Source organism: Somniosus microcephalus, chromosome 9, assembly GCF_052327205.1.
Source record: "Somniosus microcephalus isolate GS21.2 chromosome 9, FLI_Smic_1.0, whole genome shotgun sequence".
Lineage (NCBI taxonomy): Eukaryota > Metazoa > Chordata > Chondrichthyes > Squaliformes > Somniosidae > Somniosus > Somniosus microcephalus.
Window position 1 is genome coordinate 251,254,371 of NC_140995.1, and position 24,921 is coordinate 251,279,291.

General features: G+C 54.2%; 1 protein-coding gene across 1 annotated transcript in view; it reads left to right on the top strand.

Annotated features, from left to right (window-relative positions):
- cmtr1 (cap methyltransferase 1) overlaps nucleotides 1–24,921 on the top strand; it is a 155,269-nt gene that overhangs the window by 106,153 nt on the left and 24,195 nt on the right. Inside the window, 6 exon segments of the mRNA XM_085998153.1 lie at nucleotides 15,416–15,548; nucleotides 16,602–16,781; nucleotides 17,086–17,142; nucleotides 20,937–20,994; nucleotides 21,936–22,004; nucleotides 22,427–22,558. Coding sequence (XP_085854279.1) covers nucleotides 15,416–15,548; nucleotides 16,602–16,781; nucleotides 17,086–17,142; nucleotides 20,937–20,994; nucleotides 21,936–22,004; nucleotides 22,427–22,558 — 629 coding nt within the window.

Genomic DNA, 24,921 nt, shown 5'->3' on the forward strand with positions numbered 1-24,921 from the left:
GGGGTTAGAGTGTGTGTTAAATGGGACAGGGTGTGATCGGGGAGAGAGCGAGGGGTTGGAGTGTGTGTTAAATGGGACAGGGTGTGATCGGGGAGAGCGAGGGGTTAGAGTGTGTGTTAAATGGGACAGGGTGTGATCGTGGAGAGAGCGAGGGGTTAGAGTGTGTGATAAATGGGACAGGGTGTGATCGGGAGGAGAGCGAGGGGTTAGAGTGTGTGTTAAATGGGACAGGGTGTGATCGGGGGGAGAGCGAGGGGTTAGAGTGTGTGTTTAATGGGACAGGGTGTGATCGGGGAGAGAGCGAGGGGTTAGAGTGTGCGTTAAATGGGACAGGGTGTGATCGGGGGAGAGCGAGGGGTTAGAGTGTGTGTTAAATGGGACAGGGTGTGATCGGGGAGAGCGAGGGGTTAGAGTGTGTGTTAAATGGGACAGGGTGTGATCGGGAGGAGAGCGAGGGGTTGGAGTGTGTGTTAAATGGGACAGGGTGTGATCGTGGAGAGAGTGAGGGGTTAGAGTGTGTGTTAAATGGGACAGGATGTGATCGGGAGAGAGCGAGGGGTTAGAGTGTGTGTTAAATGGGACAGGGTGTGATCGGGGAGAGAGCGAGGGGTTAGAGTGTGTGTTAAATGGGACAGGGTGTGATCAGGAGAGAGCGAGGGGTTAGAGTGTGTGTTAAATGGGACAGGGTGTGATCGGGGGAGAGCGAGGGGTTAGAATGTGTTAAATGGGACAGGGTGTGATCGGGGAGAGCGAGGGGTTAGAGTGTGTGTTAAATGGGACGGTGTGATCGGGGAGAGCGAGGGGTTAGAATGTGTGTTAAATGGGACAGGGTGTGATCGGGGAGAGCGAGGGGTTAGAGTGTGTGTGAAATGGGACGGTGTGATCGGGGGAGAGGGAGGGGTTAGAATGTGTGTTAAATGGGACAGGGTGTGATCGGGGAGAGCGAGGGGTTAGAGTGTGTGTTAAATTGGACAGGGTGTGATCGGGGGGAGAGCGAGGGGTTAGAGTGTGTGTTAAATGGGACAGGGTGTGATCGGGGGAGAGCGAGGGGTTAGAGTGTGTGTTAAATGGGACAGGGTGTGATCGGGAGAGAGCGAGGGGTAAGAGTGTGTGTTAAATGGGACATGGTGTGATCGGGGAGAGAGCGAGCGGTTAGAGTGTGTGTTAAATGGGACAGGGTGTGATCGGGGAAAGCGAGGGGTTAGAGTGTGTGTTAAATGGGACAGGGTGTGATCGGGAGAGAGCGAGGGGTAAGAGTGTGTGTTAAATGGGACATGGTGTGATCGGGGAGAGAGCGAGCGGTTAGAGTGTGTGTTAAATGGGACAGGGTGTGATCGGGGAAAGCGAGGGGTTAGAGTGTGTGCTAAATGGGACGGTGTGATCGGGGAGAGAGCGTGGGATTAGAGAGTGTGTTAAATGGGACAGGGTGTGATCAGGGAGAGAGCGAGGGGTTAGAGAGTGTGTTAAATGGGACAGGGTGTGATCAGGGAGAGAGCGAGGGGTTAGAGTGTGTGTTAAATGGGACAGGGTGTGATCGGGGAGAGCGAGGGGTTAGAGTGTGTGTTAAATGGGATGGTGTGATCGGGGAGAGAGCGAGGGGTTATAGTTTGTGTTAAATGGGACATGGTGTGATCGGGGAGAGAGCGAGGGGTTAGAGTGTGTGTTAAATGGGACGGTGTGATCGGGGAGAGAGCGAGGGGTTAGAGTGTGTGTTAAATGGGACATGGTGTGATCGGGGAGAGAGCGAGGGGTTAGAGTGTGTGTTAAATGGGACAGGGTGTGATCGGGGAGAGCGAGGGGTTAGAATGTGTTAAATGGGACAGGGTGTGATCGGGGAGAGCGAGGGGTTAGAGTGTGTGTTAAATGGGACAGGGTGTGATCGGGGGAGAGCGAGGGGTTAGAGTGTGTGTTAAATGGGACAGGGTGTGATCGGGGAGAGAGCGAGGGGTTAGTGTGTGTTAAATGGGACAGGGTGTGATCGGGGAGAGTGAGGGGTTAGAGTGTGTGTTAAATGGGACAGGGTGTGATCGGGGAGAGCGCAAGGGGTTAGAGTGTGTGTTAAATGGGAAAGGATGTGATCGGGGAGAGCGCGAGGGGTTAGAGTGTGTGTTAAATGGGGCAGGGTGTGATCAGGGAGAGCGAGGGGTTAGAGTGTGTGTTAAATGGGACAGGGTGTGATCGGGGAGAGCGAGGGGTTAGAGTGTGTGTTAAATGGGACAGGGTGTGATCGGGGAGAGCGAGGGGTTAGAGTGTGTGTTAAATGGGACACGGTGTGATCGGGGAGAGCGAGGGGTTAGAGTGTGTGTTAAATGGGATGGTGTGATCGGGGGAGAGGGAGGGGTTAGAGTGTGTGTTAAATGGGACAGGGTGTGATCGGGGAGAGCGAGGGGTTAGAGTGTGTGTTAAATGGGACAGGGTGTGATGGGGGGAGAGCGAGGGGTTAGAGTGTGTGTTAAATGGGACATGGTGTGATCGGGGAGAGAGCGAGGGGTTATAGTGTGTGTTAAATGGGACAGGGTGTGATCGGGGAGAGCGAGGGGTTAGAGTGTGTTAAATGGGACAGGGTGTGATCGGGGAGAGAGCGAGGGGTTAGAGTGTGTGTTAAATGGGACAGGGTGTGATCGGGGGGAGAGCGAGGGGTTAGAGTGTGTGTTAAATGGGACAGGGTGTGATCGGGGAGAGCGCGAGGGGTTAGAGTGTGTGTTAAATGGGACAGGGTGTGATTGGGGAGAGCGAGGGGTTAGAGTGTGTGTTAACTGGGGCAGGGTGTGATAGGGGAGAGCGAGGGGTTAGAGTGTGTGTTAAATGGGACAGGGTGTGATCGGGGGGAGAGGGAGGGGTTAGAGTGTGTGTTAAATGGGACAGGGTGTGATTGGGGGAGAGCGAGGGGTTAGAGTGTGCTAAATGGGACAGGGTGTGATTGGGGAGAGAGAGCGAGGGGTTAGAGTGTGTGTTAAATGGGACAGGGTGTGATCGGGGGAGAGGGAGAGGTTAGAATGTGTGTTAAATGGGACAGGGTGTGATCGGGGAGAGCGAGGGGTTAGAGTGTGTGTTTAATGGGACAGGGTGTGATCGGGGAGAGAGCGGGGGGTTCGAGTGTGTGTTAAATGAGACAGGGTGTGATCGGGGGGAGAGCGAGGGGTTAGAGTGTGTGTTAAATTGGACAGGGTGTGATCGGGGGGAGAGCGAGGGGTTAGAGTGTGTGTTAAATGGGACAGGGTGTGATCGGGGGAGAGCGAGGGGTTAGAGTGTGTGTTAAATGGGACAGGGTGTGATCGGGGGAGAGCGAGGGGTTAGAGTGTGTGTTAAATGGGACGGTGTGATCGGGGAGAGAGCGAGGGGTTAGAGTGTGTGTTAAATGGGACAGTGTGTGATCGGGGAGAGAGCGAGGGGTTAGAGTGTGTGTTAAATGGGACAGGGTGTGATCGGGGAGAGCGAGGGGTTAGAGTGTGTGTTAAATGGGACAGGGTGTGATCGGGGAGAGCGAGGGGTTAGAGTGTGTGTTAAATGGGACAGGGTGTGATCGGGGAGAGAGCGAGGGGTTAGAGTGTGTGTTAAATGGGACAGGGTGTGATCGGGGAAAGCGAGGGGTTAGAGTGTGTGTTAAATGGGACAGGGTGTGATCGGGGAGAGCGAGGGGTTAGAGTGTGTGTTAAATGGGACAGGGTGTGATCGGGGAGAGCGAGGGGTTAGAGTGTGTGTTAAATGGGACAGTGTGTGATCGGGGAGAGAGCGAGGGGTTAGAGTGTGTGTTAAATGGGACAGGGTGTGATCGGGGAGAGCGAGGGGTTAGAGTGTGTGTTAAATGGGACAGGGTGTGATCGGGGAGAGCGAGGGGTTAGAGTGTGTGTTAAATGGGACAGGGTGTGATCGGGGAGAGAGCGAGGGGTTAGAGTGTGTGTTAAATGGGACGGGGTGTGATCGGGGAGAGCGAGGGGTTAGAGTGTGTGTTAAATGGGACGGTGTGATCGGGAGAGAGAGCGAGGGGTTAGAGTGTGTGTTAAATGGGACGGGTGTGATCGGGGAGAGAGCGAGGGGTTAGAGTGTGTGTTAAATGGGACAGGGTGTGATTGGCGAGAGAGCGAGGGGTTAGAGTGTGTGTTAAATGGGACAGGGTGTGATCGGGGAGAGCGAGGGGTTAGAGTGTGTGTTAAATGGGACAGGGTGTGATGGGGAGAGCGAGGGGTTAGAGTGTGTGTTAAATGGGACAGGGTGTGATCGGGGAGAGCGAGGGGTTAGAGTGTGTGTTAAATGGGACAGAGTGTGATCGGGGAGAGCGAGGGGTTAGAGTGTGTGTTTAATGGGACAGGGTGTGATCGGGGAGAGTGAGGGGTTAGAGTGTGTGTTAAATGGGACAGGGTGTGATCGTGGAGAGAGCGAGGGGTTGGAGTGTGTGTTAAATGGGACAGGGTGTGATCGGGGAGAGAGCGAGGGGTTAGAGTGTGTGTTAAATGGGACAGGGTGTGATCGGGGGGAGAGCGAGGGGTTAGAGTGTGTGTTAAATGGGACAGGCTGTGATCGGGGAAAGCGAGGGGTTAGAGTGTGTGTTAAATGGGACAGTGTGATCGGGGGAGAGCGAGGGGTTAGAGTGTGTGTTAAATGGGACAGGGTGTGATCGGGGAGAGGGAGGGGTTAGAGTGTGTTAAATGGGACAGGGTGTGATCGGGGAGAGCGAGGGGTTAGAGTGTGTGTTAAATGGGACAGGGTGTGATCGGGGAGAGAGCGAGGGGTTAGAGTGTGTTAAATGGGACAGGGTGTGATCGGGGAGAGAGCAAGGGGTTAGAGTGTGTTAAATGGGACAGGGTGTGATCGGGGAGAGCGAGGGGTTAGAGTGTGTTAAATTGGACAGGGTGTGATCGGGGGGAGAGCGAGGGGGTTAGAGTGTGTGTTAAATGGGACAGGGTGTGATCGGGGAGAGAGCGAGGGGTTAGAGTGTGTGTTAAATGGGACAGGGTGTGATCGGGGAGAGCGAGGGGTTAGAGTGTGTGTTAAATGGGACGGTGTGATCGGGGAGAGAGCGAGGGGTTAGAGTGTGTGTTAAATGGGACGGGGTGTGATCGGGGAGAGCGAGGGGTTAGAGTGTGTGTTAAATGGGACAGGGTGTGATCGGGGAGAGCGAGGGGTTAGAGTGTGTGTTAAATGGGACAGGGTGTGATCGGGGAGAGAGCGAGGGGTTAGAGTGTGTGTTAAATGGGACGGGGTGTGATCGGGGAGAGCGAGGGGTTAGAGTGTGTGTTAAATGGGACGGTGTGATCGGGAGAGAGAGCGAGGGGTTAGAGTGTGTGTTAAATGGGACGGGTGTGATCGGGGAGAGAGCGAGGGGTTAGAGTGTGTGTTAAATGGGACAGGGTGTGATTGGCGAGAGAGCGAGGGGTTAGAGTGTGTGTTAAATGGGACAGGGTGTGATCGGGGAGAGCGAGGGGTTAGAGTGTGTGTTAAATGGGACAGGGTGTGATCGGGGAGAGCGAGGGGTTAGAGTGTGTGTTAAATGGGACAGGGTGTGATCGGGGAGAGCGAGGGGTTAGAGTGTGTGTTAAATGGGACAGAGTGTGATCGGGGAGAGCGAGGGGTTAGAGTGTGTGTTTAATGGGACAGGGTGTGATCGGGGAGAGTGAGGGGTTAGAGTGTGTGTTAAATGGGACAGGGTGTGATCGTGGAGAGAGCGAGGGGTTGGAGTGTGTGTTAAATGGGACAGGGTGTGATCGGGGAGAGAGCGAGGGGTTAGAGTGTGTGTTAAATGGGACAGGGTGTGATCGGGGGGAGAGCGAGGGGTTAGAGTGTGTGTTAAATGGGACAGGGTGTGATCGGGGAAAGCGAGGGGTTAGAGTGTGTGTTAAATGGGACAGTGTGATCGGGGGAGAGCGAGGGGTTAGAGTGTGTGTTAAATGGGACAGGGTGTGATCGGGGAGAGGGAGGGGTTAGAGTGTGTTAAATGGGACAGGGTGTGATCGGGGAGAGCGAGGGGTTAGAGTGTGTGTTAAATGGGACAGGGTGTGATCGGGGAGAGAGCGAGGGGTTAGAGTGTGTTAAATGGGACAGGGTGTGATCGGGGAGAGAGCAAGGGGTTAGAGTGTGTTAAATGGGACAGGGTGTGATCGGGGAGAGCGAGGGGTTAGAGTGTGTTAAATTGGACAGGGTGTGATCGGGGGGAGAGCGAGGGGGTTAGAGTGTGTGTTAAATGGGACAGGGTGTGATCGGGGAGAGAGCGAGGGGTTAGAGTGTGTGTTAAATGGGACAGGGTGTGATCGGGGAGAGCGAGGGGTTAGAGTGTGTGTTAAATGGGACAGGGTGTGATCGGGAGAGAGCGAGGGGTTAGAGTGTGTGTTAAATGGGACAGTGTGTGATCGGGGGAGAGCGAGGGGTTAGAGTGTGTGTTAAATGGGACAGGGTGTGATCGGGAGAGAGCGAGGGGTTAGAGTGTGTGTTAAATGGGACAGGGTGTGATAGGGGAGAGCGAGGGGGTTAGAGTGTGTGTTAAATGGGACAGGGTGTGATAGGGGGAGCGAGGGGGTTAGAGTGTGTGTTAAATGGGACAGGGTGTGATCGGGGAGAGAGCGAGGGGTTAGAGTGTGTGTTAAATGGGACAGGGTGTGATCGGGGAGAGCGAGGGGTTAGAGTGTGTGTTAAATGGGACAGGGTGTGATCGGGGAGAGCGAGGGGTTAGAGTGTGTGTTAAATGGGACAGGGTGTGATCGGAGAGAGCGAGCGAGGGGTTAGAGTGTGTTAAATGGGACAGGGTGTGATCGGGGAGAGAGCGAGGGGTTAGAGTGTGTGTTAAATGGGACAGGGTGTGATCGGGGAGAGCGAGGGGTTAGAGCGTGTGTTAAATGGGACAGGGTGTGATCGGGGAGAGAGCGAGGGGTTAGAGTGTGTGTTAAATGGGACAGGGTGTGATCGGGGAGAGAGCGAGGGGTTAGAGTGTGTGTTAAATGGGACAGGGTGTGATCGGGGAGAGCGAGGGGTTAGAGTGTGTGTTAAATGGGACGGGGTGTGATCTGGAGAGAGAGCGAGGGGTTAGAGTGTGTGTTAAATGGGACAGGGTGTGATCGGGGAGAGAGCGAGGGGTTAGAGTGTGTGTTAAATGGGACAGGGTGTGATCGGGGGGAGAGCGAGGGGTTAGAGTGTGTTAAATGGGACAGGGTGTGATCGGGGAGAGAGCGAGGGGTTAGATTGTGTTAAATGGGAGAGGGTGTGATCGGGGGGAGAGCGAGGGGTTAGAGTGTGTGTTAAATGGGACAGGGTGTGATCGGCGGAGAGCGAGGGGTTAGATTGTGTGTTAAATGGGACAGGGTGTGATCGGGGAGAGCGAGGGGTTAGAGTATGTGTTAAATGGGAGAGGGTGTGATCAGGAGAGAGCGAGGGGTTAGAGTGTGTGTTAAATGGGACAGGGTGTGATCGGGGAGAGAGCGAGGGGTTAGATTGTGTTAAATGGGACAGGGTGTGATCGGGGAGAGAGCGAGGGGTTAGATTGTGTTAAATGGGACAGGGTGTGATCAGGAGAGAGCGAGGGGTTAGAGTGTGTGTTAAATGGGACAGGGTGTGATCGGGGAGAGAGCGAGGGGTTAGAGTGTGTTAAATGGGACAGGGTGTGATCGGGGAGAGCGAGGGGTTCGAGTGTGTGTTAAATGGGACAGGGTGTGATCAGGAGAGAGAGCGAGGGGTTAGAGTGTGTGTTAAATGGGACAGGGTGTGATCGGGGGGAGAGCGAGGGGTTAGAGTGTGTGTTAAATGGGACAGGGTGTGATCGGGGAGAGAGCGAGGGGTTAGATTGTGTTAAATGGGACAGGGTGTGATCAGGAGAGAGCGAGGGGTTAGAGTGTGTGTTTAATGGGACAGGGTGTGATCGGGGGGAGAGCGAGGGGTTAGAGTGTGTGTTAAATGGGACAGGGTGTGATCGGGGAGAGAGCGAGGGGTTAGATTGTGTTAAATGGGACAGGGTGTGATCAGGAGAGAGCGAGGGGTTAGAGTGTGTGTTAAATGGGACAGGGTGTGATCGGGGAGAGAGCGAGGGGTTAGATTGTGTTAAATGGGACAGGGTGTGATCAGGAGAGAGCGAGGGGTTAGAGTGTGTGTTAAATGGGACAGGGTGTGATCGGGGAGAGAGCGAGGGGTTAGAGTGTGTGTTAAATGGGACAGGGTGTGATCAGGAGAGAGCGAGGGGTTAGAGTGTGTGTTAAATGGGACAGGGTGTGATCGGGGAGAGCGAGGGGTTCGAGTGTGTGTTTAATACGACCGGGTGTGATAGGGAAGGATAGAAAGGAGGTGAGGTGGCAGTATTTATTAAGGAGAATATTACAGTGCTGGAGAGAGAGGATGTCCTGGAGGGGTGAAGTGCAGAATCTATTTGGTTCGAGTTGAGAAATAATAGAGGTGCCATTACACGACTAAACATAGAAACATAGAAGATAGGAGCAGGAGTCGGCCATTCGGCCCCTCGAGCCTGCTCCGCCATTCAATGAGATCATGGCTGATCATCCAAATTCAGTACCCTGTCCCTGCCTTCTCCCCATATCCCTTGATCCCTTTAGCCTTAAGAAATATATCCAACTCTTTCTTGAATATATTTAATGAACTGGCCTCCACCGCCTTCTGTGGCAGAGAATTCCACAGGTTCACCACTCTCTGGGTGAAGAAATTCCTCCTCATTTCAGTCCTAAATGGCTTATCCTTTATCCTTAGACTATGACCCCTGGTCTGGACTCCCCGGCTTTCGGAAACATCCTTCCTGCATCTAGTCTGTCCAGTCCTTAGAATTTTATAAGTTTCAATGAGATCCCCTCTCATTCGTCTAAACTCCAGTGAGTATAAGCCTAATCGACACAATCTCTCCTCATACGTCATTCCTGCCATCCCAGGTATCAGCCTGGTGAATCTTCACTGCACTCCTTCCATGGCAAGAACGTCCTTCCTCAGATAAGGCGACCAAAACTGCACGCAATACTCAAGGTGCGGTCTCACCAACGCCCTGTTACAACTGCAGCAAGACATCCTTGTTCCTGTACTCGAACCCTCTTGCGACGAAGGCCAACATACTATTTGCCTTCTTAAGCGCCTGCTGCACCTGCATACTTACCTTCAGCGACTGGTGCACAAGAACCCCCAGGTCTCTTTGCACTTCCCCTTCTCCCAATCTATTGCCATTCAAATAATAGTCTGCCTTCCTGTTTTTGCCACCAAAGTGGATAACCTCACATTTATCCACATTATAGTGCATTTGCCATGTTTCTGCCCAATCACCCAACCTGTCCTAATCGTACTGGAGTTTCACGACATCCTCCTCACAGCATACCCTCCCACCCAGCTTTGTGTCGTCTGCAAATTTGGAGATATTACATCCAATTCCCTCATCCAGATCATTAATATATATTGTGAACAGCTGCGGTCCTAGGACCGATCCTTGCGGTACCCCACTAGTCACTGCCTGCCACTTGGAAAACGACCCGTTTATTCCAACTCTTTGCTTTCTATCCGCCAACCAGTTCTCTATCCAAGTCAATACCTTGCCCCCAATCCCATGTGCCTTAATTTGCACGCTAATCTCTTATGCGGGACCTTATCGAAAGCCTTCTGAAAGTCCAAATACACCACATCCACTGGTTCTCCCTTATCTATTTTACCAGTTACATCCTCAAAAAATTCCAGTAGATTAGTCAAGCACGATTTACCTTTTGTAAATCCATGTTGACTTTGTCCGATCCTGTCACTGCTTTCCAAGTGCTCTGCTATTACATCTTTTATAATGGACTCCAGCATTTTCCCCACTACCGATATCAGGCTTACCGGTCTATAATTCCCCGCTTTTTCTCTTCCACCTTTTTTGAATAGTGGGGTAACAGTAGCAGAGTTCTGGAAGATGACCAGCAATGCATCTACTATTTCTAGGGCCACTTCCTTAAGCACCCTAGGATGTAGATTATCAGGCCCTGGGGATTTATCGGTCTTCAGTCCCATCAATTTCCCTAACACCATTTCTCTACAAATACTGATTTCTTTCAGTTCCACCCTTTCATCAGACCCTATGTTCCCCGACATCTCTGGGAGGTTATTTGTGTCCTCCTTTGTGAAGACAGAACCAAAATATGTATTTAGTTGGTCAGCCATTTCTTTGTTCCCCATTATAAATTCCCCTGATTCAGACTGCAAGGGACCTACGCTCGACTTCCCCAATCTTTTTCTCTTCACATATCTATAGAAGCTTTTACAGTCAGTTTTTATGTTCCCGGCAAGCTTACTCTCATATTCTATTTTCCCTTTCTTAATTAATCCCTTTGTCCTCCTTTGTTGACTCCTAAACTGCTCCCAATCCTCAGGATTATTGCTTTTTCTGGCCAATTTATATGTCCTCTCCTTGGATCTTATGCTATCCCTAATTTCCCTTGTTAGCCACGGTTGAGTCACCTTTTTTGTTTTATTTTTATGCCAAACTGGGATGAACAAATTCTGTAGTTCATCCATTCGGTCTTTGAATGTTTGCCATTGCCTATCCACCGTCAACTCTTTGAGTGACATTCCCGAATCAATCCTTCCCAACTCGCTCCTCAGACCATCGTAGTTTCCTTTATTTAAATTTAGGACCCTAGTCTCTGAGTCAACTACTTCATTCTCCATCTTAATGAAGAATTCGATCATATTATGATCGCTCTGACCCAAGGGGCCTCGTACAGCAAGATTGCTAATTAATCCTTTCTCATTACATAATACCCAGTCTAAGATGGCCTGATCTCTGGTTGGTTCCTCGACATATTGGTCTAGGAAACTATCCCGTAAACACTCCAGGAATTCCTCCTCCACAGTATTGTTACTAATTTGGTTAGCCCAATCTATATGTAGATTAAAGTCACCCATGATGACTGCTGTGCCCTTATTGCACGCTTCTTTAATTTCCCTTTTAATGCCACCCCCAACCTCCGCCTTACTGTTGGGAGGTCTATATACCACTCCCACTAACGTTTTCTGCCCCTTAGTATTTCTCAATTCTACCCATACAGATTCCACATCATCAGAGCTAATATCCTTCCTTACAATTGTATTAATCCCTTCTTTAACCAGTAATGCTACCCCACCTCCCTTTCCTTTTTGCCTATCTTTCCTGAATATCGAATACCCCTGGATGTTGAGTTCCCAGCCTTGGCCACCCTGGAGCCACGTTTCCGTAATCCCAACCAAATCGTATTCATTTACCTCTATTTGCGCAGCCAATTCATCCACCTTATTACGAATGCTCCTCGCATTAAGACACAGCCTTCAGGCTTGTTTTTTTAATGCTCTTAGACCTATTAGAATTATTATTTACTGTGGCCACGTTGGATTTAAACCGTTGATTTCTCTGAGTGCCACTTTTGTTTTTCTCCTTCCTATCTTTTGCTTTTATCCTTGTTTCCCTTTCCTCTGTCTCCCTGCTCAGGTTCCCAACCCCCTGCCATTTTAGTTTAAACCCTCCCCCACAGCACTTGCAAACACTCCCCCTAGGACATCGGTTCCAGCCCTGCCCAGGTGCAAACCGTCCGGTTTGAACAGGTCCCACCTCCCCCAGAACCGGTTCCAATGTCCCAGGAACTTGAATCCCTCCCCGTTGCACCATTCCTCTAGCCACTTATTCATCTGAAATATCCTTCTATTTCTACTCTGACTAGCACGTGGCACTGGTCGCAATCCTGAGATTACTACCTTTTGAGGTCCTATTTTTTAATTTACCTCCTAACTCCCTATATTCTGCTTTTAGGACCTCATCCCGCTTTTTACCTATAGCGTTGGTACCTATATGCACCACGATAACTGGCTGTTCACCCTCCCCTTCCAAGATGTTCTGCAGCCGCTCCGAGACATCCTTGACCCTTGCACCAGGTAGGCAACACACCATCCTGGAGTCTCGTTTGCGGCCGCAGAAACGCCTATCTATTCCCCTTACAATAGAATCCCCTATTACTATAGCTCTCCCACTCTTTCCTCCCGTGCTGTGCAGCAGAGCCACCCCTGGTGTCAGGAAGTTGGCTGCTGCTGCTTTCCTCTGATAAGCCGTCCCCCCAACAGTACTCAAAGTGGTGTATCTGTTTGAGAGGGGGATGTCTACAGGAGACCCCTGCACTACCTGCCTGCACCTAGTACTCTGCCTGTTGGTCACCCATTCCCTTTCTTCCTGTCCAACATCTACCTGCGGTGTGTCCAACTCCGTAAACGTGCTATTCACGACGTCCCGAGCATCGCAAATGCTCCAGTATGCATCCAATCGCAGCTCCAGTGCCGCAATGCGGTCTGTCAGTAGCTGCAGCTGGATGCACTTCCTGCACACGTAGTTGTCAGGGACACAGGAAGTATCCCTGAGTTCCCACATATTGCAGGAGGAGCATACTATGTGGCCGGGCTGTCCTGCCATGACTTACCCTTTAATTAATTGAATTTAAATTAAATCAATCAATCCCACTAATTACACTACAGTTAAATGGTTTACCAACAGTCCCCGCTACACCAGAGAGACCGTAGTAACTATAAACCACAGAGTTAAAGTTTAAAAAAGAGAGAAATACTCACCAACCAATCAGTTACCTGCTTCCTGGTGACGTCACACTTTGATTACTTTTTACCTCTCTCTCCCGCTGCTGAATTGGTAAGCCTCGCCTCATTGCTGCCGCTTTTAAGCTCCGCCGCGGTCCTCACTCCACACCCAGGTCCGCCGCTCTGGTCGGGCCTCGCCTCATTGCTGCCGCTTTTAAGCTCCGCCGCGGTCCTCACTCCACACCCAGGTCCGCCGCTCTGGTCGGGCCTCGCCTCGTTGCCGCCGCTTTTAAGCTCCGCCGCGGTCCTCACTCCACACCCAGGTCTGCCATTCTGGTCTATTCCACTAGGTGCATTCTGTAGGCCACCAACTAGTGGGAAGGATATAAAGGAGCAAATTTGCATGGAAATTACAGAGAGGTGAAAGAACTATAGAGTAGTGATAATGAGGGACTTCAATTATCCTAATATAGACTGGGATAGTAATAGTGTAAAGGGCAGAGATGGGGAAGAATTTCTGAAGTGTGATCTGGAGAACTTTCTTGATCAGTATGTTTCCGGCCCAATGAGGAAGGAGGCATTGTTGGATCTGGTTCTGGGGAATGAATTGCTCAAGTGGGGCAAGTGTCAGTAGGGGAACATTTAGGGAACAGTGATCACAGCAACATAAGGTTTATATATAACTATGGAAAAGGACAGGGAGCAATCTAGAGTTAAAATACTTAATTGGAGGAAGGCCAATTTCAGTGGGTTGAGAATGGATCTGACCCGGGTAAATTGGAATCAAAGATTGTCAGGCAAAACTGTAATCGAACAATGGGCTGCCTTTAAAGAGGAGATGGTTCGGGTACAGTCGAGGTACATTCCCACGAGGGGTAAAGGCAGGGCAACTAAAGTCAGAGCTCCCTGGATGACAAAAGAGATAAAGAGTAAGATGAAGCAGAAAAAGGGGGCGTAGGACAGATGTCAGGTTGAGAATACAAGTGAGAACCAGGCTGAATATAGAAAGTTCAGAGGGGAAGTGAAAAAGGAAATAAGAGGGAAAAGAGAGAGTGTGAGAATAGATTGGCAGCGAACATAAAAGGGAATCCAAACGTCTTCTATAGGCATATAAATAGTAAACGGGTAGTAAGAGGAGGGGGTGGGGCCAATTAGGGACCAAAAATTGAGTCCTATGCATGGAGGCAGAGGGTATGGCTGAGGTACTAAATGAGAACTTTGCATCTGTCTTTACCAAGGAAGAAGATGCTGCCAGTCATCGTGAAAGAGGAGGTTGAGATACTGGATGGGATAAAAATTGATAAAGAGGAGGTACTAGAAAGGCTGGCTGTACTTAAAGTAGATAAGTCACCAGGACCGGATGGGATACATCCTCGGATGCTGAGGGAAGTAATGATGGAAATTGTGGAGATACTGGCCATAATCTTCCAATCCTCCTGGGATAGGGGGTGGTGCCAGAGGACTGGAGAATTGCAAATGTTACACCATTGGCCAGTCAGTTTAACCTCGGTAGTGAGGAAGCTTTTAGAAATGATAATCAGGGACAAAATTAACAGCTACTTGGACAAGTGTGGATTAATTAAAGAAAGCCAGCAGTGATTTGTTGAAGGCAAATTGTGTTTAACCTGATTGAGTTTTTTGATGAGGTAACAGAGAGGGTTGATGAGGGTAATGCGGTTGATGTGGTGTACATGGACTTCCAAAAGTTGTTTGATAAAGTGCCACATAATAGGCTTGTCCATGGAATAAAAGGGACAGTGGCAGTATGGATCCGAAATTGGCTAAGTGACAGGAACAGAGAGTAGTGGTGAACGGTTGTTTATCAGACTGGAGGAAGGTATACAGTGGTGTTCCCCAGGGGTCGGTTCTTGCTTTTCTGGATATATATTAATGACTTAGACTTGGGTGTACAGGGCACAATTTTAAAATTTGCAGATGACAAGAAATTTGGAGGTATAGTGAACAGTGAGGAGGAGAGTGATAGACTTTAGGAAGACATAGACAGGCTGGTGAAATGGGCGGACTTTTAATGCAGAAAAGTGCGAAGTGATACATTTTGGTAGGAAGAACGAGGAGAGGCAATATAAACTAAAGGGTACAGTCCTAAAGGGGGTGCAGGAACAGAGAGACCTGGGGGTATATGTGCACAAATCGTTGAAGGTGGCAGGGCAGGTTGAGAAAGTGGTTAAAAAAGCTTACGGGATCCTGGGCTTCATAAATAGAGGAATAGAGTACAAAAGCAAGGAAGTCTAGGGATGAGGGACTTCAGTTATGTGGATAGACTGGAGAAGCTGGGGTTGTTCTCCTTAGAGCAGAGAAAGTTGAGAGGAGATTTGATCGAGGTGTACAAAATCATGAGGGGTCTGGACAGAGTAGAGAGAGAGAAACTGTTCCCATTGGCGGAAGGGTCGAGAACCAGAGGACACAGATTTAAGGTGATTGGCAAAAGAACCAAAGGCGACAGGAGGAAAAACTTTTTTATGCAGCGAGTGGTTAGGACCTGGAATGCGCTGCCTGAAAGGGTGGTGGAGGCAGACCCAATTGTGGCTTTCAAAAGGGAATTGGAAAAGTACCTGAAGGAAACCATTTGCAGGGCCACGGGGAAAGGGTGGGGGAGTGGGACCAGCTGAAGTGCTCTTGTGGTGAGCCGGCACGGGCTCAACGGGCCAAATGGCGGCCTCCTATGCTGTAACCATTCTATGATTCCAAATACCAATCGAGAATGTTGGCCACACTCAGTGGGTTGGGCAGCATCTACCTTTGAGTTTCTGAAACTGAGCACAATGCAGCTGAATTCAAAGGGAAATTGCTGATTGTGTTGGTGATTTGGTGAAGTTTTTGACCAATATTTCTGAGATAAACAGATGGCTGCTGTCTGTAATGTGTCTGTCCCTATTTTATACCTTCTCTGCTTCACTTGCAGGCGGCCATTTTGTTTGTAAGACTTTTGACCTCTTCACGCCATTCAGCGTTGGGCTCATTTACCTGCTGTATATTTGCTTTGAGCGAGTCTCGCTTTTCAAACCAGTGACGAGCCGCCCAGCCAACTCCGAACGGTGAGTCCTCGATAACTTGCACTTCGCTGCACACACCATCAGTCATGGCTTAGCGTCTGACTCACTGAGATCAAAGGGCAGCGAATGCGGTCATGGAGGTGAAAAGACAGTGTATGGGGTCACGGAGGTGAAAGGGCAATGTATGGGGTCACGGAGGTGAAAGGGCAGTGTATGGGGTCACGGAGTTGAAAGGGCAGTGTATGGGGTCACGGACGTGAAAGGGCAATGTATGGGGTCACGGAGGTGAAAGGGCAGTGTATGTGGTCACAGAGGTGAAAGGGCAATGTATGGGGTCACGGAGGTGAAAGGGCAGTGTATGAGGTCACAGAGGTGAAAGGGCAGTGTATGTGGTCACGGAGGTGAAAGGGCAGTGTCACGGAGGTGAAAGGGCAGTGTCACGGAGGTGAAAGGGCAGTGTCACGGAGGTGAAAGGGCAGTGTATGGGGTCACGGAGGTGAAAGGGCAGTGTATGTGGTCACAGGTGAAAGGGCAGTGTATGGGGTCACGGAGGTGAAAGGGCAGTGTATGGGGTCACGGAGGTGAAAGGGCAGTGTATGGGGTCACGGAGGTGAAAGGGCAGTGTATGGGGTCACAGGTGAAAGGGCAATGTATGGGGTCACAGAGGTGAAAGGGCAATGTATGGGGTCACGGAGGTGAAAGGGCAGTTTCAGTGGTCATGGAGGTGAAAGGGCAGTTTATGGGCTCCTGGGGTCAATGGGCAGTGTTCGAGGTCATGGAGGTGAAAGGGCAATGTATGGGGTCACGGAGGTGAAAGGGCAATGTATGGGGTCACGGAGGTAAAAGGGCAGTGTCGGGTCACGGAGGTAAAAGGGCAGTGTCGGGTCACGGAGGTGAAAAGGCAGTGTCGGGTCACGGAGGTGAAAAGGCAGTGTCGGGGTCACGGAGGTGAAAAGGCAGTGTCGGGGTCACGGAGGTGAAAAGGCAGTGTCGGGTCACGGAGGTGAAAAGGCAGTGTCATGAGTCACGGAGGTGAAAGGGCAGTGTCAGCGGTCTATCTCCTTGTGTATTAACCCTGTCCTCTTGCTGTCCCAGGTATTTGGTGTGCCGAGGTCTGAGGCCTGGGACGGATCCTGTTCGGGATTATCTCTTCACCGTCAATCTGAAACTGAACTCTCTGAGAAACAGCGAGCAGGATGTCAACTGTGTGGTGCCACTGGACATCATCAAATCTGACAGTGACTTCTTCGAGTACATGGTCAAATCCAACCAGCGGTAGGTTCTAGCCCCCCCACCTGCACTGTTCCCCTCTCCCCCCTCCGCCCCTCTCCCCCCGCCCTCTCCCCCTTCCCGCGCCCCTCTCCCCCATCCCCCTCCCCCCCTGCCCCGCCCCCTCTCCCCTGCCCCCTCCCTCCCCGCCCTTCCCCCCTCTCCCCCGCCCTTCCCCCCTCTCCCCTCCTCCTCCCTCCCCCCTCCCCCCTCTCTCCTCCCCCCCTCCCCCCCCCTCCCCCCCCCCCCCCCCCCCCCCCCCCCCCCCCCCAATGCGGGAATCAATAACGGGTTAATCTCTCTCTTTCAGCCATGCTGTGATACAAGTCAAGGCTCTGGCCAAAATCCACGCCTTTATCCGTGATCCGTGAGTACGCATTCTGTTTCAATTCCACTCCCATTCCGTCAGCTCTCCCCCCGCCATCGCTCCTCTACACGCTGGCCCCTTCAGCAGAGATGGGGCATGAACCCCAGCCTGTCCCGGGGTCCAGTCCCATGGGCACCAGCCAGTCTCCGATACCCGCCCCAAGTCCTCATTCTTCACCTGTCAGCTCAGGAAGAGATAATCGACGGCGGGGCGGGGGTGGGGGCGGGTCTCAGCCCATCCTCATCCTGTATTCAATCAACATCCACACACTTTCCAGCAGGGTCACTGGACCGTGATCAGGAGCAGGAACCCTGGCTGATTTCCCCTCTCTCTAACCCAGGGGTCACTGGACCGTGATCAGGAGCAGGAACCCTGGCTGATTTCCCCTCTCTCTCTAACCCAGGGGTCACTGGACCGTGATCAGGAGCAGGAACCCCGGCTGATTTCCCCTCTCTCTCTAACCCAGGGGTCACTGGACCGTGATCAGGAGCAGGAACCCTGGCTGATTTCCCCTCTCTCTAACCCAGGGCTCACTGGACAGTGATCAGGAGAAGGAACCCTGCCTGATTTCCTCTCTCTCTAACCCAGGGGTCACTGGGCAGTGATCAGGAGAAGGAACCCTGCCTGATTTCCCCTCTCTCTAACCCAGGGGTCACTGGACAGTGATCAGGAGCAGGAACCCTGGCTGATTTCTCCTCTCTCTAACCCAGGGGTCACTGGACCGTGATCAGGAGCAGGAACCCTGCCTGATTTCCCCAATCTCTAACCCAGGGGTCACTGGGCAGTGATCAGGAGCAGGAACCCTGGCTGATTTCCCCTCTCTCTAACCCAGGGGTCACTGGGCAGTGATCAGGAGCAGGACCCCGGCTGATTTCCCCTCTCTCTAACCCAGGGGTCACTGGACAGTGATCAGGAGCAGGAACCCTGGCTGATTTCCCCTCTCTCTAACCCAGGGCTCACTGGGCAGTGATCAGGAGCAGGAACCCTGGCTGATTTCCCCTCTCTCTAACCCAGGGGTCACTGGACAGTGATCAGGAGCAGGAGCCCTGGCTGATTTCCCCTCTCTCTAACCCAGGGGTCACTGGGCAGTGATCAGGAGCAGGAACCCCGGCTGATTTCCCCTCTCTCTAACCCAGGGGTCACTGGACAGTGATCAGGAGCAGGAACCCTGGCTGATTTCCCCTCTCTCTAACCCAGGGGTCACTGGGCAGTGATCAGGAGCAGGAACCCTGGCTGATTTCCTCTCTCTCTAACCCAGGGGTCACTGGGCATTGATCAGGAGCAGGAACCCTGGCTGATTTCCCCTCTCTCTAACCCAGGGGTCACTGGGCAGTGATCAGGAGCAGGAACCCGGGCTGATTTCCCCTCTCTCTAACCCAGGGGTCACTGGACAGTGATCAGGAGCAGGAACCCTGGCTGATTTCCCCTCTCTCTAACCCAGGGCTCACTGGGCAGTGATCAGGAGCAGGAACCCTGGCTGATTTCCCCTCTCTCTAACCCAGGGGTCACTGGACAGTGATCAGGAGCAGGAGCCCTGGCTGATTTCCCCTCTCTCTAACCCAGGGGTCACTGGGCAGTGATCAGGAGCAGGAACCCCGGCTGATTTCCCCTCTCTCTAACCCAGGGGTCACTGGACAGTGATCAGGAGCAGGAACCCTGGCTGATTTCCCCTCTCTCTAACCCAGGGGTCACTGGGCAGTGATCAGGAGCAGGAACCCTGGCTGATTTCCTCTCTCTCTAACCCAGGGGTCACTGGGCATTGATCAGGAGCAGGAACCCTGGCTGATTTCCCCTCTCTCTAACCCAGGGGTCACTGGGCAGTGATCAGGAGCAGGAACCCTGGCTGATTTCCCCTCTCTCTAACCCAGGGGTCACTGGACAGTGATCAGGAGCAGGAACCCGGGCTGATCTCTCCTCTCTCTAACCCAGGGGTCACTGGGCAGTGATCAGGAGCAGGAACCCCGGCTGATTTCCCCTCTCTCTAACCCAGGGGTCACTGGGCAGTGATCAGGAGCAAGAACCCTGGCTGATTTCCCCTCTCCCTAACCCAGGGGTCACTGGACAGTGATCAGGAGCAGGAACCCAGGCTGATCTCTCCTCTCTCTAACCCAGGGGTCACTGGGCAGTGATCAGGAGCAGGAACCCGGGCTGATTTCCCCACTCTCTAACCCAGGGGTCACTGGGCAGTGATCAGGAGCAGGAACCCGGGCTGATTTCCCCCAGTCTCTAGCCCAGGGGTCACTGGACAGTGATCAGGAGCAGGAACCCGGGCTGATCTCCCCACTCTCTAACCCAGGGGTCACTGGGCAGTGATCAGGAGCAGGAACCCTGGCTCATTTCCTGGTTAACGGTCATGGTGTCTGAATGTGGCAGGACTGCAGAGCTTTGATCTGATCCATTGATTATGGGATCACTTAGCCCTGTCTATAGCATGCTGCTTCCGTTGTTTAGCATGCATGTAGTCCTGTGTTGCAGCTTCCCCGGGTTGGCACCTCATTTTTAGGTGCTCCTGGCATGCTCTTCAACACTCCTTATTGAACCAGGGTTGGTCCCCTGGCTTGATGGTAATGGTAGAGCGAGGGATATGCCGGGACATGAGGTTACAGATTGTGGTGGAATACAATTCTGCTGCTTCTGATGGCCCACAGCGCCTCATGGATGCCCAGTTTTGAGCTGCTAGATCTGTTCTGAATCTATCCCATTTAGCACACAACACGATGGAGGGTGTCCTCAGTGTGAAGTCGGGACTTCGTCTCCACAATGGTCATTGCTACCGATACTGTCATGGACAGGTAGATTGGTGAGGACGAGGTCAAGTAGGTTTTTCCCTCGTGTTGGTTGTCTCACCACCTGTCGCAGGCCCAGACTGGCAGTTATGTCCTTCAGGACTCGGCCAGCTCGGTCAGTAGTGGTGCTACCGAGCCACTCTTGGTGATGGACATTGAAGTCCCCCACCCAGAGTACATTCTGTGCCCTTGCTACTCTCAGTGCTTCTTCCAAGTGGTGTTCAACATGGAGGAGTACTGATTCATCAGCTGAGGGAGGGCGGTAGGTGGTAATCAGCAGGAGGTTTCCTTGCCCATGCTTGACCTGAAGCCATGAGACTTCATGGGGTCCGGAGTCAATATTGAGGATTCCCAGGGCCACTCCTTCCCGACCGTATAACACTGTGCCACCACCCCTGGTGGGTCTGTCCTGCCGGTGGGACAGGACATACCCAGGGATGGTGAGGGAGGAGTTTGGGACATTGGCTGAAAGGTATGATTCTGAGAGTATGACTATGTCAGGCTGTTGCTTGACTAGCCTGTGGGACAGCGCTTCCAATTGTGGCACAAGTCCTGGTGAGGAGGACTTTGCAGGGTTGCCTGGGCTGAGTGTGCTGTTGTGTCCGAAGCCGGTGCCGAGCTCAATGCCGGGTGGTCTGTCCAGAGGGTGTTTCAGTCAACCACGTTGGTGTGGGACTGGAGTCACATATAGGCCCAGACCGGATATGAATGGCAGGTTTCCTTCCCTAAAGGACATTCGTGAACCAGATGGGTTTTTCCTACAAACCGACAGCTTCATGGTCACTGTTACTGATCCCAGTTTTTTATTAACAGATTTCTTAAACTGAATTTAAATTCTCAAACTGCCCGGGTGGGATTTCAGCTCTCTGGATTGTTAACCCAGTCACAGAACCATTATGCTCCTGCACCCCTTATACCCGGTTAATGGTCTTGGAATCATGTGCCCTGGGGAACCTCAGATCTGCCTCAATGCAACCCTTGTGTCTCAGTTTGAGTTTTTCTCCTCAGGAACCTGAATGAGACGCGCCAGGCTGATATCCGTAAGGAGTGCCTGAAGCTGTGGGGGGTGAGTATCACAGGGTCCGCTCGACCCTCGATTCTGCTCATCTCGCCTCTCCGCCCCGTCCCTCGCCTCTCCGCCCCGTCCCTCGCCTCTCCGCCCCGTCCCTCGCCTCTCCGCCCCGTCCCTCGCCTCTCCGCCCCGTCCCTCGCCTCTCCGCCCCGTCCCTCGCCTCTCCGCCCCGTCCCTCGCCTCTCCGCCCCGTCCCCTCGCCTCTCCGCCCCGCCCCTCGCCTCTCCGCCCCGCCCCTCGCCTCTCCGCCCCGCCCCTCGCCTCTCCGCCCCGCCCCTCGCCTCTCCGCCCCGCCCCTCGCCTCTCCGCCCCGCCCCTCGCCTCCGCCCCGCCCCTCGCCTCTCCGCCCCGCCCCTCGCCTCTCCGCCCCGCCCCTCGCCTCTCCGCCCCGCCCCTCGCCTCTCCGCCCCGCCCCTCGCCTCTCCGCCCCGCCCCTCGCCTCTCCGCCCCGCCCCTCGCCTCTCCGCCTCGCCTCTCCGCCCGCCCCTCGCCTCTCCGCCCCGTCCCTCGCCTCTCCGCCCCGCCCCTCGCCTCTCCGCCCCGCCCCTCGCCTCTCCGCCCCGCCCCTCGCCTCTCCGCCCCGCCCCTCGCCTCTCCGCCCCGCCCCTCGCCTCTCCGCCCCGCCCCTCGCCTCTCCGCCCCGCCCCTCGCCTCTCCGCCCCGCCCCTCGCCTCTCCGCCTCGCCTCTCCGCCCCGTCCCTCGCCTCTCCGCCCCGTCGCTCGCCTCTCCGCCCCGTCGCTCGCCTCTCCGCCCCGCCACTCGCCTCTCCGCCCCGCCCCTCGCCTCTCCGCCCCGTCCCTCGCCCCCTCCTCCCCCGTCCCTCGCCTCGGTCCGCGCCCTCCCCCCCCCCCCCCCCTCCCCCGACTCCTCGACCTCACCAGATCCCCCTTCCCCCACTTTCCTCCCTAGTGATGACTCTCTTCTGACTCCACAGATCCCAGACAAGGCTCGCGTGGCTCCGATCACGACCGACCCCAAGAACAAGTTCTACGAGCTGATTCAGGTGAATGCAATACATTAGGAGGGCGGCAGGGTGGTGTGACCGAGGCCCTGGCTGCTAGTTTACATCAATCCCCCTCCTGTCACTGTGTCAGGGTCATGTTTCCTGAGCTGTCTGACACTAGCCCTGTGTCAGTGTCATGGCCTCTGAGCTCTCTGACACTGGCCCTGTGTCAGGGTCATGACCTCGTGCTCTCTGACACTGGCCCTGTGTCAGGGTCATGACCCCTGAGCTCTCTGACACTTGCCCTGTGTCAGGGTCATGACCCCGTGCTCGTCTTGACGCGATCCCAGTGCCAGGGTCATGACCCCGTGCTCTCTGACACTAGCTCTGTGTCAGGGCCATGATCCAATGCGCTCGCTCCCTCTCTGATACAAGCCCTGTGACTGCTCCGATGTAATATGTTTGCTTGTGCCTTCCTGCAGGGCACCGACCCAGACACGTTCAGTTACAAACCCACCCTGCTCTCCGCACAAACCATAGAGAAGATCAGCCACGTGCTGGACTATCGATGTATGGTCGCTGGGGGAGAGCAGCAATTCCTGCTGGGCATGGGGGTAAGTAAAAGGGGCAGAATGGGGTAAGTACATGGGGGCAGAATGGGGGTAAGTACATGGGGGCAGAATGGGGGTGAGTAAAAGGGGCAGAATGGGGTGAGTACAAGGGGCCAGAATGGGGTAAGTAAAAGGGGCCAGAATGGGGGTAAGTACCTGGGGCCAGAATGGGAGTAAGTACCCGGGGCCAGAATGGGGGTAAGTACAAGGGGCCAGAATGGGGGTAAGTACAAGGGGCCAGAATGGGGGTAAGTACCTGGGGACAGAATGGGGGTAAGTACCTGGGGCCAGAATGGGGGTAAGTACAAGGGGCCAGAATGGGGGTGAGTACAAGGGGCCAGAATGGGGGTAAGTACCTGGGGCCAGAATGGGGGTGAGTACAAGGGGCCAGAATTGGGGTAAGTAAAAGGGCAGAATGGGGGTAAGTACACGGGGCAGAATGGGGGTGAGTACAAGGGGCCAGAATTGGGGTAAGTAAAAGGGGCAGAATGGGGGTAAGTACACGGGGCCAGAATGGGGGTAAGTACAAGGGGCCAGAATGGGGGTAAGTACCTGGGGCCAGAATGGGAGTAAGTACCCGGGGCCAGAATGGGGGTAAGTACACGGGGCCAGAACGGGGGTAAGTACCCGGGGCCAGAATGGGGGTAAGTACCCGGGGCCAGAATGGGGGTAAGTACCCGGGGCCAGAACGGGGGTAAGTACCCGGGGCCAGAATGGGGGTAAGTACCCGGGGCCAGAATGGGGGTAAGTATCCGGGGCCAGAATGGGGGTAAATACAAGGGGCCAGAATGGGGTAAGTACCCGGGGCCAGAATGGGGGTAAGTACAAGGGGCCAGAATGGGGGTAAGTACCCGGGGCCAGAATGGGGGTAAGTACCCGGGGCCAGAATGGGGGTAAGTACACGGGGCCAGAATGGGGGTAAGTACACGGGGCCAGAATGGGGGTAAGTACCCGGGGCCAGAATGGGGGTAAGTACACGGGGCCAGAATGGGGGTAAGTACCCGGGGCCAGAATGGGGGTAAATACAAGGGGCCAGAATGGGGGTAAGTACCCGGGGCCAGAATGGGGGTAAGTACCCGGGGCCAGAATGGGGGTAAGTACACGGGGCCAGAATGGGGGTAAGTACACGGGGCCAGAATGGGGGTAAGTACCCGGGGCCAGAATGGGGGTAAGTACCCGGGGCCAGAATGGGGGTAAGTACCCGGGGCCAGAATGGGGGTAAGTACCCGGGGCCAGAATGGGGGTAAGTACCCGGGGCCAGAATGGGGGTAAGTACACGGGGCCAGAATGGGGGTAAGTACCCGGGGCCAGAATGGGGGTAAGTACCCGGGGCCAGAATGGGGGTAAGTACCCGGGGCCAGAATGGGGGTAAGTACCCGGGGCCAGAATGGGGGTAAGTACCCGGGGCCAGAATGGGGGTAAGTACCCGGGGCCAGAATGGGGGTAAGTGTCCGGGGCCAGAATGGGGGTAAGTGTCCGGGGCCAGAATGGGGGTAAGTACCCGGGGCCAGAATGGGAGTAGGCCCGGGGCCAGAATGGGGGTAAGTACCCGGGGCCAGAATGGGGGTAAGTACCCGGGGCCAGAATGGGGGTAAGTACCCGGGGCCAGAATGGGGGTAGTACCCGGGGCCAGAATGGGGGTAAGTGTCCGGGGCCAGAATGGGGTAAGTACCCGGGGCCAGAATGGGGGTAAGTACCCGGGGCCAGAATGGGGGTAAGTACCCGGGGCCAGAATGGGGGTAAGTACCGGGGCCAGAATGGGGGTAAGTACCCGGGCCAGAATGGGGGTAAGTACCCGGGGCCAGAAGGGGGAGGGTAAAGTACCCGGGGCCAGAATGGGTGTAAGTACACGGGGCCAGAATGGGGGTAAGTACACGGGGCCAGAATGGGGGTAAGTACCCGGGGCCAGAATGGGGGTAAGTACCCGGGGCCAGAATGGGGGTAAGTACCCGGGGCCAGAATGGGGGTAAGTACCCGGGGCCAGAATGGGGTAAGTACCCGGGGCCAGAATGGGGGGTAAGTACCCGGGGCCAGAATGGGGGTAAGTACCCGGGGCCAGAATGGGGGTAAGTACCCGGGGCCAGAATGGGGGTAAGTACCCGGGGCCAGAATGGGGGTAAGTACCCGGGGCCAGAATGGGGGTAAGTACCCGGGGCCAGAATCGGGGGTAAGTACCCCGGGGCCAGAATGGGGTAAGTACCCGGGGCCAGAATGGGGGTAAGTACCCGGGGCCAGAATGGGGGTAAGTACACGGGGCCAGAATGGGGGTAAGTACCCGGGGCCAGAATGGGGGTAAGTACCCGGGGCCAGAATGGGGGTAAGTACCCGGGGCCAGAATGGGGGTAAGTACCCGGGGCCAGAATGGG